We start from the raw sequence: 14,966 nt of genomic DNA on the forward strand, positions 1-14,966 counted from the left end.
GCAGACATGCGTTACCTTTCAGACAAATTACTACAATTTTCGCGTCCTCTCGTGTGACAGGTAAATTAAAACGATAGTATTAGTATAGATAAACAATGTTTTATTTGTCTCCTTTTATTATTTTCTGGTTAAAAATGTAAACAATGCGTATGAGGACCTCAGCACCTGCAAAATAATAAAACTAGGTTAACACTGTTATTATTAGATATATTATGTGAAAACTGAACCTATCCAGCGCCGCTACTTTCACAGTAAACTCGTTTATAAAGGACTCATATAACGTGAGTCTTTATTTTACTACATTCTGTACAATGTATTTTACTACATCCTGTACAATGACACCCTAAAGTAAGTCTTTCTTTTACTACATCTTGTACAAAAAACACTGGATTGCTTTCAGTTTAGACAGTATGCTGCTGGCTGTTCTCGGGAGAAAACTATGGCGACTGAATAGCAACAGAATTGCGACTGAACTGACGGTGATGTAGGTCTCGAGCGAGTGCGGGATGATGTAGGCGGTGCGCGGCTCCACCGGCCACTTGCCGCGCTCCATCATCGTCAGCAGCTCGCGGCGCAGGCGCGGCGGCAGGCTCCGCCACCGCATGCTGTATGTAGCCTCGTTCACGCGCGAGCTCTGCTCACACGAGACGAGAGTCATGATCAAAACTCACACACCAAAAGTCATTGTTAACATCAACGATACCGATGCATTTAGCTTTTATTGTATTTTATTATTTTACCAAAAGGACAATCCTAAAACGCCGCGCCGGGTAGAGACTATAGAAGTTATTTACCCGCGGCGTTGGATATTTTAACATTTGTATCTAGGATTTCACACACACTCAGAACTAGGTAAGAACGTAGAGCTCGTGACGAAAGCTAGCCTGTGATACCGCAGCGGCCAGGTCGCGGCGGCCATCGAGAGTATGGCTTGGCCGCTGGCCGCGTGGCGGCCCGGTGCGCGTGGTCTATGGCGGTTTCATACTAAGACATCTATCTCGATGGCCGCCGCGACCTGACTATTGCATAAGAGCAATAGCGCACTAGTGGCCGAGTAGCGCACTAGTAGCGAGTAGCGACACGTGGCCGTCTCCAAGTAAACCACCATCAGTCACCATCATATATTTTTGAGACATCCTCACAGTCTTTTTTAGGGGATTTCATCTTTCTTCGCCTGACAGCAACCGATGTTGTTAGATGTAGTTCGCTTTGATATGGGCGAGCTACACCCAGCGCGCGATAAATGCTCTTCGTGTTCAATACAATAATATCTTTAGAATGCTGTTAGGACTACCAAGATACTGTAGTGCCTCAGGCATGTTTGCAGAAATGCGCACCGATGGCTTTAACGCCATAATAAGAAAAAGAGTGGCGTCATTGATGCAGCGTGTCAGAAGTAGTAATAACAGCATTCTAAGGGTATTGACTGATAATCTTGTTGGTTTGGTAAGGCATTGGATAGAGGTTCACGTTAAATAGGAATAGGCTCATTCAAAGTTCCAACGCCTCACCATTCCTAATACACAAATTGTTGCTATTGTTATTTGATAATGTGATGTACTAACATAGTTTAAGTCTCAATTATATTATTTACTAACACTATGGATTTTTGTTGTGATCCGAAATAAAAGTTATTATTATTATTATTTTTTTTTTTTTTTTTTTATGAAATAAGGGGGCAAACGAGCAAACGGGTCACCTGATGGAAAGCAACATCCGTCGCCCATGGACACTCGCAGCATCAGAAGAGCTTGTGCAGGTGCGTTGCCGGCCTTTTAAGAGGGAATAGGGTAATAGGGGAAGGTAGGGAAGGGAATAGGGGAGGGTAGGAAAGGAAATAAGGTAGGGGATTGGGCCTCCGGTAAACTCACTAACTCGACGAAACACAGTTTCACGCCGGTTTTCTGTGAAAACGTAGTATTTCTCCGGTCAAGCCGGCCCATTCGTGCCGAAGCATGGGTCTCCCACGTAGCTCACGTAATTATAGAGAACTCTCCTCGTCTGATTCATAATTCACGTTTGCTGTTTACATAATAAAATGTTTCCGGTTCCGTACAAACGCGAAGTAAATATCACGTCAACTGTAACCATCCCAACTATTCCAAACATTCGATCCGCGCCATACAAACTAGAAGTGAACCATTAATTACCGCGCGGTAAGTGACGTTTGGATCTCATCCAATCAGTGTACACGGTAATTATATTACCTCAGGGAGTGTATTAAAGTGAAATAAATCTAAATAAAATGTATCTTCTGTATCTTCTACGCTTACTTCTGCCTTTTTGGAAATGGAAATGAAAATAGACACACTGATGCCTGTTTAACCAACCGCCTCCTAACGCTAAGTGGTCCCCTAGCGGCCATTAAGGGTACATATCCTTCAAGATTTCACGAATTTATGTGTGTCACGTTCGTCCTTAGGGCGTAAGAACTTTTGTAAAACATTACTTTTTTTAATGTGTTTGTTTTAAGAGATGTTTGACCCGCAAAGATCGCTAGGGAACACTTAGCGTTGGGAGACCGTTGGTGAAAACAGGCATCAGTGTGTCTATTTTCATTTCCATTATGTTATCGATTGCAACGTTACCTCATATTTGAGTTGCGTGCCGTAGTAGCAGTATATGAAGAGCTGCGCCGCCATGCACATCAGATACGTCACCATCGATATGTACTCCATTGACAGTATATCCAGCTGCATGGCACGGAGGAAAACATAACAATACGCGTGGCACTCGGGGACTGCCGCGGTAAAGCTGCATAGCATTTATATTAACTTATGCAATTATAATTCGCATACGTCTAGTCGCACACACACAAATACCGTGCTGAAGTCTGGCAATGAGTGGGGTGAGTAAAGTTTTTGAAGTGAAAACTTCTTTAGCGGCGTTGAGCACTTTTGTGGGATGGGTAAAAACTGTGAAACTCGCGTCAGATTCTCGTGCTGATCGAAAAACCGTAAGACGGTTGGAGAGTAGTGTTGTAACATCGAAATCGATTAATCGAACAATCGATTGTTTTTTTTTTTTCGATTGTTGATATTTTTTAATCGATTATTTTGAAAGATTTAATCGATTGAAGGGTTTCGATTAATGAAAAAAATCGATTTTTTCAAAATCGATTTTCATTAAAAATGGGTTAAAAAAATAATGCACAACGTTAATAATCAAGTTTTCACTTCTGCCGGCACTGCCGGAGTGCAACCCGTCTTTTTTTTAAATAAGTATGGAATTTCATGATTCAGTCGCCGCGCTGAAAGCCCGCGATAAAAGCTATGCTATTGCATAAGTTCAAGACGCGTATTTTAAGCTATTGCTTAAAATACGCGTCTTGAACTTAAGGCCCTGTATTCCCAGAAACGATTTTCAAGATTTAAAAGTGACAGGAGACATAAAAATATAGTAATTTAATGTCTGAAAAAAAATATGTGTTAGTTAAGGATCTAACACAGTGGAATTTATATTCCATTACACAATATCATGAACTTCACTCGATAGAAATAAAAACCAAAGTTACCTCTTCTTTTAACGAAATTGCCTTATTATGTCCAAATAATTTGGAATTTTCAGATAATTTTTGTACTGAATTAAAGACAAAGAATTTTGACTCGATTTAATTGATGTATAAAATAACGGAACGGAAAAAAATATTGAAAATCATCCGTTTCTGAGAATACAGAGCCTTAAGAGGATTCCACACCGCCGTTTTTCCATACAAACGTTGTCCCCTGTTTCCTCCCTGGATAATGCCGGTAGAGTTATAATTTTTTTCCTGAATATCTATGGCCACTGTTAGCATGTCCCTATGTTTTCCTTTTTTTCATAATTTTATTATTAAAAAAGATAGGAACGTCCATAAACCCAAAAAAATGGCCAGATTTTCCTCGGGGTTCAAACACCCAGAAAACAAAACTGGCTAAAATATACAAAAAAAATAAAACAGGAACACAGCTCAAGCCTTCCTTTAATTCTTAATGAAAAAAAGTACTTAAATCGGTTAAGTTTTGGAGAAGGAATAAGCGGACAACGAATCGAAGATTTTCTGTTCTTTTATTAGAACTTTTGTCGTGTTGTCTCTATCGCGCTCTGCGGTGGGAGACTTGAGATTGGTGAGACAGCAATACATTTTCAAATACCTATTTTCAATTTCTCTCGCCCCTGGTGTATCCTCTTAAGTACTATTTCAGAGGCTTTAGTCAAATACATTCGGCATTTTCGACAGCTTACAATTTGACAAAATCTCTGGATTGTGTGTCAGAACCCAACGATATAGTACAGTCTACACTCTACAGTAGTAAATCCATACAAATATTATTTACTTATTACTTTAAAATAAATTTCAATGAATTCGTAAAAATAATCAGTAACAAAGGGCTATAATATAATTTCTATAGTAGAAACAAGTGCGATCCGGATTCGCGCACAAAGGGTTCCGTACTGTTACATAGAGCAAAAATAAGCCACAAATTGTGTTTTTTTGTATGGGAGCCCTCCTTAAATTTTTATTTTATTCTAATATTATTATTATTTATTAAAGAACACATATAATTTAGGCCTTTGTGAAAATTTCATGTGCCTTCCTGTTGACATTATTGATAACGAGCAAAAAAGGCCAAAAAAATCATGTTCGTTGTATGGGAGCCCCCCTTAAATAATTATTTTATTTTGTTTTTAGTTTTTGTTGTTATAGCGGCAACAGATATAAATAATCTGTGAAAATTTCATAAATCTACCTACAGCGGTTCTTGAGATACAGCCTGGTGACAGACAGACGGACAGACAACGAAGTCTTAGTAATAGGGTCTCGTCTTTACCCTTTGGGTACGGAACCCTAAATCTAATTTGAGTACAAACTCACATCGACAATTTTATACAGCGTCATACAAATAACCCACACCATCACTAGGAACTGCACGGCCATCGCTTCGCTGAATATGGACTCCACTTCCTTCACAAACCTGAAAATTATCACCACAGTAACAATTACACAATACTTTGCCAAGCTTCGGCACGAATGGGCCGGCTCGACCGAAGAAATACCACGTTCTCACAGAAAACCGGCGTGAAACAGCGCTTACGCTGTGTTTCGCCGAGTGAGTGAGTTTACCGGAGGCCCAATCCCCTACCCTATTCCCTTCCCTACCCTGGGACTATTCCCTTCCCTTCCCTAGCCTCCCCTATTACCCTATTCCCTCTTAAAGGGCCGGCAACGCACCTGCACAAGCTCTTCTGATGTTGCGAGTGTCCATGGGCGACGGAAGTTGCTTTCCGTCATTTGACCCATTTGCTCGTTGCCCCCTTATTTCATTTAAAAAAAAAAGCGAAAGTGTGTCAGTCGGTCTGCTCTCTCTGTCAACTCTGCATAGTGAGTTTTTTACTCGTCTACAAAAAATACTCGTTTAATTCATATTAAATAACTATTCGTGCGTTTAACGTATTTAAATAATTATTCGTGCCAGAAGTATTAATTTCCTTATATGATGTCAGTCCTTATACGGCCGCACTCAGAGACATTTAATTAATTAATTATGATTAAACTTCAATGTCATGAAGAGTCAAATAATATATGAGGCTTAGTCATAAGCTTCATTTAAATTTTACAACTAATATTCGTCTCTGAGTGTTGCGGCAGTTAAAAAACATTAAACGGGACCCCGTAGCGGCCGTAGCCTGTGCTACGTAGAATCGTAGCCCGTAGCTACGGGATCTACGGGTCCGCTACGCACAAGCTACGATCGTGCTATGAACTCGTTTTGAAGTTTTTATTTCTAACAATTTCAAGTTGGCCGACTATCATACAACTAAATATGCGTAGATTCACAATTTAATTGGACAACTTTTTAATTGTAGGTAAATCAAAAGGAATCGCGGGATCCGATTGGTGTCCAATCATTTAGTTGTAAATACAATTTAGTTGGAAAAATATGCGAGCTCTCCTAAGTCGCTATAGCTATATGTTTCACTATGTGATTTAGTTGGCCAACTTGAAATTGTACCTAAGTCTGCGGTCGCTCTTACTCGACTAAACATTAATCCTCAAAAATGACGTTTTGTTTAACAAAACCCATACTTCTATTATAATAAATGCAAAAGTGTGTCTGTCTATCAGATATCTCTTCACGCCCAAAATACTGAACCGATTTTGCTGAAATTTGGTGGATACGGGGATACTTTGAGTCCCGTGAAAGGACATAGGATACTTTTGTCCTGGAAAATGTACATTTCCCGCGTGATAGCTAATTTTGACGCAACGGAGTTGCAGGCGTCATCCAGCTACTAGATTCTAGTATAATAAAATTGGAGGATTTCGAGGAAACGACTAAAATACGTGCGTGAGGCGGAGCGGGGCAGCTAGTATCATGATACGCATCTCGATAGTTTTAACATGTCGACGAGCTCATAAACGAATCATAAAACAAAATTACCAGACAATTTTTTCATAATGTCGAACACATTTTACGAATCTCTCGTGTATGACGTCACAGTGGTCCCCGCCAAACGAGTCCACTTTATTAATATCGGTGAGGTGCTCCAGATTGTGCCGCAGTATAGTGAACTGCGTCTGGGCTTGCGAGTAGAACGTGACGACGATACAGTCCATGGTCACGTTGCCGTAGGCCTGCGCCGTGATCAGGACGCTCATCACCACTACTGTTATTTCGAACCTGCAACCAGTATGCTCTGTTCAGATGTAATATTTTTTCGTAAAACCTTACAAACACGTTTCTGTGTGAGTCGACGAAGTGTGACATGGTGTGACAACTGACAAGGAGGGCAGGGGGTCTAAAATCATATTCGTGACTGTCAAAGTATCTTCTAACTTCTAAGTTCTAAGTGACCGCAAACCGCTATGTCAATACCTCGCTCAATGTACTATCAGAGAAGTTGATTCCTAATTCCTAGGCAGATTGCAGATCTAAGTAATTTGGTCGCAAACCGCTATGTCAATACCTCACTCAATGTACTATCAGAGAAGATGATTCCTAATTCCTAGGCAGATGGCAGATCTAAGTAATTTGGTCGCAAACCGCTATGTCAATACCTCACTCAATGTACTATCAGAGAAGTTGATTCCTAATTCCTAGGCAGATTGCAGATCTAAGTAATTTGGTCGCAAACCGCTATGTCAATACCTCACTCAATGTACTATCAGAGAAGTTGATTCCTAATTCCTAGGCAGATTGCAGATCTAAGTTTGGTCGTTAAGTCAAACCCAACCGACAGATGACGACTTACATTAAGTTGACATTATCCAACCAAATGACGTAGGTCCCTCTGCCTACGATTCAATTTCTTAGATGGTACTTACGCTGGTGTAACATTAGTGTCATAAGGGAAGTAGGCGGTCAGCTCCGCCTCCCCGTGAATCGCGCGGTTCATGAGCGGGAAGATCGTCCAGAGAGTGCCGCAGAGGAAGCACGCGCACTGGTACAGGTAGAGTATCCGCCGCATCACCACCGCGTTGCTATGGGTGACGCGCTCGTGGTGCGCCGACCCGCTGAGGCTGAAGCTGATGTAGTCTGAAGATATTGTAATCAAACTAAGGATAAATCGAATCGCATCGTAATATCATTTTTATTATGAATTTTGTCGGGGCTTATATGTTCAGGGCCGGATCTACCATATGGCTATTAGGGCTTAAGCCCAGGGCCCCATGAGTTCAAGGGCATCTGCCTCCCAGCTAAGTCAAGTCAAAAATAGACGATTATTGCGAAAGAATTCATAATTTTATTAAATTTTTGTTGGTATCCTTGAGAATCCTACGATCAAGGTTTATTATACAATTTAGGTGTTGGTACTGACAGTTAAAATTTGTGGCCCTAAGTTGGTGAAGTGGCTGAAGTGCCCAGGGCCTCGTAAGCTCACGGTCCGGCCCTGCCTATGTCTGTTATGTGTGGAACTACTACCCTAAAAGCAGTAGCGGCGTCAGGAGGGCAACGCTAGGCGACCGCCTAAGGTACCGGATAAAAAGGAGCGCCAAAGCCAGAGATGAAGGTTTTTACCACTTCCAGCATCCTGGACGCCGAAGAAATCTCGCTCAGAGCGCTGATAGTACTAAAACCTGCACTGACTAAAATTAAAGCCAAGATTTTGATACAATAGTAGGAGAAAAACCCAAGCCTATATATAAGGGATTCAGATAAAGATCGTCAAAATTTAAGGTTAGGTTAGAAAGAGTACCCTACACCACTGGCACATATAGCAGCATCCGGAAGCTGTACTAAAATATGTTTCCATCTGCAGGGGGTATACCTACGTATTCGTATCTTCACCATCTCAGAGGCTCTACTTACCATTCCACGTGGTTATGATCCTGTTAACCCGCCGCTGACGAAGGTTGAACGCGAGCTGTTTGCCGAGGGTGTTGAGGGTCGTTAGCAGTATGAACAACGTGTCCACCAGTTTCTGGGCACAGTGCAGAGACTGGAATAGTGGTTAGTAATAATGTCGTTAACCTATCCGTTTGCCAAATGGTTATGGTAAAATCCATAAAAGAAATCGTCGCAGTAATTAAGTATAATTGCTAAAATAGGTTGAGATTCATTTTTAAGTTAAGAAGCTAATATTTAAATTGAGTACCAAGGTATTACAGTTTGTCAACCGATTTTCGCAGTATTTTTAATATTATATTACTCAAAAGTCCTCATGTTAATTTTCAAAGATTATAACAGACTGCTATTTTGACGACCTCTGTGGCTCAGTGGTGAGCGCGTCAGTAGCTCAAGCCGGGGGTCGCGGGTTCGAATCCCGCCGACGGAACAAAAAGTTTTCAATGTTCTCGGGTCTGGATGTGTATTAAATATGTGTATGATATAATAAAAATCTTAAATATATGTATAGTATAAAAGTATTAAATATATTTCCGTTGTCTGGTACCCGTAATACAAGTCCTTCAGGTACTTAGCACGGGGACAGACTGACGTGGTGTGAAGCGTCCATAGATATTTATAAGAAATACTTGCCTGAAAAGCTCTTATAATATGTAACAAATTATACAACAACACAAGACTCGATATGAATACCCGGTAGACATTATGTAGTAGCAATTTTCGTCTGTCTACAGTCTTGGTAATAATGGCGTAGTATCCCACTCTAGCCAGCGCGTTAAAATGGGGTGTAACGGCTTTGAAAACGGCAGCCATAGCTGTTGGCCAACCTGAGATTGCGGCACTTTGTATTGTTCTACAATTCTAGCGATATCGAAAAACTACTATACAATTTAATTAATAGCACCTCACTCTAAGTAGATACTTAAATTTTAATATAATATAACGACCAAGCAGCTGATGATCCCCGGCAATCGTCATTAATCATTACTAAACTCTCTAACTACTTGATTGAATAATAATAGGTGTATTATTACGAACTATAATGACATACACTGTTTTTTAAATACGAAAAATGCAGCGTTATAAAATGAAATCATATCGCAGCCTTCGTAAGAGTATCAATTTAAAATACATATTTTATTGGAGTACCTTACCTACTAGTCTATGCTAATTTTTAAATAAGTATAAGTATAGGTCTACCAGAATCTGATGGCAAAAAGTGAGAAAATAAATTGACTCTAGCAACACCGGGGTAATAAAACATTTTGATCCTTTTTAGGGTTCCGTAGTCAACAAGGTGTAGGATAGTAAGTATGTACCTAGTATAAGTAAGTGAATTACACTACAATAAAGTTAGTCTTAACCAAGTCGTCGAGTGTTTCATTTCACCTATCAGGGCCCATCCTCACATGGCGACCCTGCCGGTCTCAGGTTCAGGCGTCAAGTTGCCGGTGCGCGTGTGGATGTGCAATTTCTGGAAACTTTGCTTTGTGCAATGTGACTGTTCGTGATTATCCAGTGCACTTGCACTCAATAATTTTTGCATAAAATAAAATTTATGGCTGTTGAAGAACTTATAAATTAGTGACTATGTGCAATTCGAAATATCCCAAGAAAGAAGAGGTAATAATCAACCAAAATGGGATTGGATCTGCTCTTAGTGCGACTACAAAATAGTTGCAATCGCAATGCAATCGAGCATCAGCATAATAATGATGATAATCCTGGGCCTGCTGATAGTGCTAGTAATTTACTTCGCCCTCAAGTGGTATCAAAGATGTCATCTCTGGATGACTGACTGTCTGAACTGAACTGGATTGACAACCGAATTATTGGCCAAACATAGAGGAGATCCTTTGCCCGGCGTGACAACACTCCAAGGAGCATCGAAGGAGCCAGGTGTGCCGACTGTGCGGAGAGAATCCAACCCAGGGGCCAGGAATGAAGAAATAGTGAAGAATGGTTTGTGAACATTAAAAGTGAGTGGCAAAAGTATTTTTAGAAATTATGTAGGTACTTAAGATTATTTTTCCCAGTATAAAAATAAAAATAATGATTTATAATAATTCTATCCTAAAAACGTTTTTACTAAAAATGTATTTTTGATTTTTAATTTTTAATGTACTACATACTTAATTTTTTTTTATCAAATAATTTTTTTGTTTTTATGCAATGGTAATTTTAATTAATAAGATTCAAGTTTTAATTTTGTAATTATTAAAATGTAATGGCTCAAGAACTTACTGAAATTTATGAGCAATTGAAATATATACGAGAAAATTTGATTAAATTAAGTTACGAACGGCGAACGCCCGATCGATTAAATTTTAAGCTTGAGGAAGCTAATACTTTATATGATTGTTATAAAATATATGAATTGAATTTGCAAGATCAAATAAATAAGAATTTATTAAGTACAGAAAGTCTTACGTTAATTGAGAGATACTGTTCTAAGATTAAGCAATTATATTTAGAAATTAAGGAATTTTGTACTAAGTTTGGCGCAACGTCTAGTAGAGATATTAAGTTCTCCAAAATGGATTTTGATTTAAAAACTGCACTAAGTTTATTACCCGTCGAGGCCGATGAGTCTTCGATTAGGCAATTGATCGATGGAATTGATTATTATGCATCTATTTTAACTAAAGATAGTTGTAAGCTGAATTTAATTAATTTTGTTTTGAAGAGTAGGCTATCACAATCTTCTAAGTTAAGATTGAAATCTAGCTATGCGACTACTAAAGAGTTACTGCAGGATATGACTACAATTCTTTTGCCTAAAAAGAGTTCTGTAGCTTTGCAAAATAAATTGCAATCTGTGAGGCAAGATTTTAAGTCTATAAATAAGTACGGCAAGGAGTTAACGGAAATATTCATGGACCTAACTATCGCGCAAGCTGGTGGCAAAACTGAAAATCTTAAAATTTTGCAGCCTCTAAACGAGAAACAAGCTATTAAACGTTTTGCCGACGGTTTACGCAATAGACGACTCAGCACAATTATTGCTGCTCGAAACTTCGATTGTTTGAAGGACGCCATACAGGCCGCCATAGACGAGGAGACCGAAATACCATCGCAGTCATCCTCATCAGCAGACGACTTATCCCTTAATTTTTATAATTATAAGCGTGGTCGTAATAATTTTTACAACAGGCGTTATTTTTCTAATCGAAACGATCGCTCATGGGGTGGTCGCCCTTCCAAAAATGTTCGTGTCGACGGCAGCTCCATCAGCTCCCCCGCTGCTGTTGCGTCCGGCCGCGCTCCACGTCGTGGTCGAGGCTTTGGTCGAGGTCAGACGGCATCGTACAGAGGTAAGTCGAATAGTTATTATAATAATTCTAGAGGTCGCGGGTTCCGCCGAGGAGGCAATATCCGTATTTTGAACGAGGAGATCGTTCAGAGAGCCGATGATGATGACGAGGGTAGCGATACGCCGATCATCCCTCAACAGTTTTTTCGTGAATAATGAATTTATTTACGCCTTAAATAGCACGTGTTGTGTACAATTATATCATGTTGATCAAAATACTTATCATTATCAAAGTAAATATAATATTCTGACATTTTTACTAGATACAGGAGCATCGATCTGTGCCATTAAATATGAGTATGTAAAGAAACTCAACATACCAATGCACACCGAGTGCATTACAATACAAGGAATAGGCGGTGCGATTCAAGCTATAGGATATGTTCATTTGACGCTTAGTAACATGCATAATTCTCAGGAATTTCTTATGCAACATAAGTTTTATGTTTTCCAGACTTTACCATGCAAAGCGAATGCGATTATAGGACAGGATTTTCTTACAAACTTTAATGCTATTTTGAACCTTAAATGCTCTACATTAACTTTAAATAACAAGTCGAATAACAATAGTATCGTATTGCCGCTTTGTTCCCAGACTGAAAGTAGAAGTAGTTATTATATTTTACCGCCAAGATCGGAATCTATACATTATATACCGACTACATATACGGAGGAATGTCTTGTGTGTTCATCGGAATTACAAAAAGAAGTATTTATAGCAAATACTATAGTTAAGCCCTCGAATGGTATGATACCAGTGTTAATATTAAATACTAGCGAGGATGAGATACGTCTTGAAAATATTGAACCGAAAATAGAGAAAATTAGTGATTACGAATTATGTGATTTTAGTCGTTGTAAAAATTTTAAATCCGATCGTGTTAAAAAGTTATTGAATATGCTTCACTTGAATCATTTAAATTTAGAAGAGAGAAAGATTATTGAGAATGTTTGTGCAAAATTTTCGGATATATTTTTATTACCGGGTGACAAGTTGACGACTACAAATATTTATAAGCATCGTATTTATTTAAAAGAGAATTCCCAGCCAATTTACAGTAAGCCGTATAGGATACCATACTCACAAAAATTAGAGCTTAATCAACAAATCAGTGACATGCTACGGGATGGTATAATAGAACCGTGTCAGTCAGACTGGTCATCACCTCTAATATTAATTCCTAAAAAATTAGATAATTCAGGAACTAAAAAATGGCGATTAGTCATAGATTATAGGAAGTTAAATAATAATATACAAGATGATAAATTCCCCCTCCCGAACATAACAGATATTTTAGACTCTCTTTCAGGTTCTGTTTACTTCTCTACTCTCGATCTTTCAAATAGCTACTATCAGTGTGACCTTGAGCCTAGTAGCCGAAAATACACAGCTTTTAGTACTGGACAATTTGGAGTTACAGATTCAGATAAAAGTAAAACTAGTTCTCTTTCGGGACAGTATCAAATGACGAGGATGCCCATGGGACTAAAGACTAGTCCAGCTGCTTTTTCAAAAATGATGACTGTTGCAATGTCCGGCTTAACATATGAAAAATGCTTAATTTATTTGGACGATTTGGTAGTTTCTGGCAATTCATTAGAAAATCATACGAAAAATTTAATAGATGTATTTGCAAGATTACGTAAAGTAAATTTAAAACTTAATCCCCATAAATGTAACTTTTTGAGAAAAGAGATTTTGTATCTAGGACACACTATTTCCAGTGAAGGTATTTTGCCTGATCCAGAAAAAATTAAAGTTTTAAGTAAATGGCCAACTCCAAATAATTTGAAAGAGTTAATTAGATTTGTAGCGTTTGCAAATTATTATCGAAAGTTTATCAAAAATTTTGCAATGATTGCATACCCCCTTACGCAGTTAACTAAGAAAAATGCTAAGTTTATTTGGGATGAAAAATGTCAGTCCGCATTTACAAATTTAAAATCGTTAATTTCGTCGCCTCCAGTTCTCGAATATCCAAATTTTTCCGTAGATCATAAATTCATATTACAGACAGATGCCTCTCAATATTCACTAGGTGCCGTTTTGTGTAATTCCAATAGTAAACCGATTGCTTTCGCAAGTAGAAATTTAAATAAATCTGAACTTAATTATCCCACGATAGAGAAGGAGCTTTTGGCGATAGTGTGGGCAGTTAAGCATTTTCGCCCATATTTGTATGGTAGGCCGTTTATAATACAAACGGATCACAAGCCGTTAATATATTTATTTGGGATGAAAGATCCGTCCAGTCGACTTACAAAATTTAGACTTTTACTCGAGGATTATAATTTCACAGTAGAATATGTTAAGGGTTCTGAGAATATTGCAGCCGATGCGATGTCACGTTTACCAATTGCGTCGGATGACTTAAAAGCGATGCACGAGAGCATCATCACGGTTATGACGCGAGCTCAGTATAGGAAAGCTGCTCAAACTCAGACTCAGAGTTCTCCGAGTGCTATGGTACCTACTGACGATCGGCCTGCGCAACCGAGAGTCGTAGAAATTTATAGTAAACCGGGAATATCTGTTGAACTTAAATTTATTGACTATTGTAAATTGAGGAACTTACGCAAGTTAAAAGATATAGATATTGAAAATGATATATTTTGTTACTCGTCAAAAAGAATGTGTTTATATATAAATCCAGTCGCCCGATCACAACTGAGGCCAGCCACTTTTGTGAGGGAACTGAGAAGTTTTTGTGAAAAAATAAATGTGCACGAATTAATTTTTATACGATGTAAAAGTAAAATATATGACGAGTTTATAGAAAAGTTAGCTAACGAGATAAATATACAAAAAGATTGGACCTGTCCGCGATTGTGTATTTTAAATGACGTAGAAATAATTGACGATAAAGACGACCAGAAGGTAATATTGAATGATTTTCATCTTCTTCCAACGAGTGGCCACGCTGGAATAAGACGAATGTATAAAAATATAAAAAAATATTACTTTTGGCCTGGTCTAGAGAATGACGTTAACAAATTTATTAGTAAGTGCGATAAATGTCAAAAACAAAAACATAGCTCTCATCGTGTTAAGGAGCCAATGGTAATTACGACTACAGCTAATTCTTCTATGGAAAAAGTTTTTCTTGACGTTGTAGGACCTCTGGAGAAGGACGATTATAATTATTCGTATATTTTGACAATTCAATGCGAATTGAGTAAATACGTTGAGGCATATCCTATGTATACTAAAAGTTCAGAGGAAATAGCTAGGAACTTTGTGAATAATTTTATATTACGTTTTGGTATACCGGAAAATGTCGCTACTGATAGGGGTACTGAATTTTTATCATCAATTTTTCAGGAAA

At 38.5% G+C, this 14,966-nt stretch overlaps 1 protein-coding gene across 1 annotated transcript; it reads right to left on the reverse strand.

Annotated features, from left to right (window-relative positions):
* Positions 1-105: 105 nt before the first annotated feature.
* LOC121731022 (putative odorant receptor 92a) lies at positions 106-9,140 on the reverse strand. The gene is made up of 8 exons (XM_042120318.1): positions 8,961-9,140; positions 8,288-8,421; positions 7,307-7,507; positions 6,423-6,662; positions 4,856-4,955; positions 2,589-2,693; positions 479-634; positions 106-165 (listed from the first exon to the last, which is right to left on the reverse strand). The coding sequence occupies exons 1-8, from the start codon at positions 9,138-9,140 to the stop codon at positions 118-120; spliced, it is 1,164 nt and encodes a 387-aa protein (XP_041976252.1). The 3' UTR covers positions 106-117.
* Between the last annotated feature and the right edge of the window lie 5,826 nt (positions 9,141-14,966).

This window comes from Aricia agestis, chromosome 10, assembly GCF_905147365.1.
Source record: "Aricia agestis chromosome 10, ilAriAges1.1, whole genome shotgun sequence".
In the NCBI taxonomy this organism is placed as follows: Eukaryota; Metazoa; Arthropoda; class Insecta; order Lepidoptera; family Lycaenidae; genus Aricia; species Aricia agestis.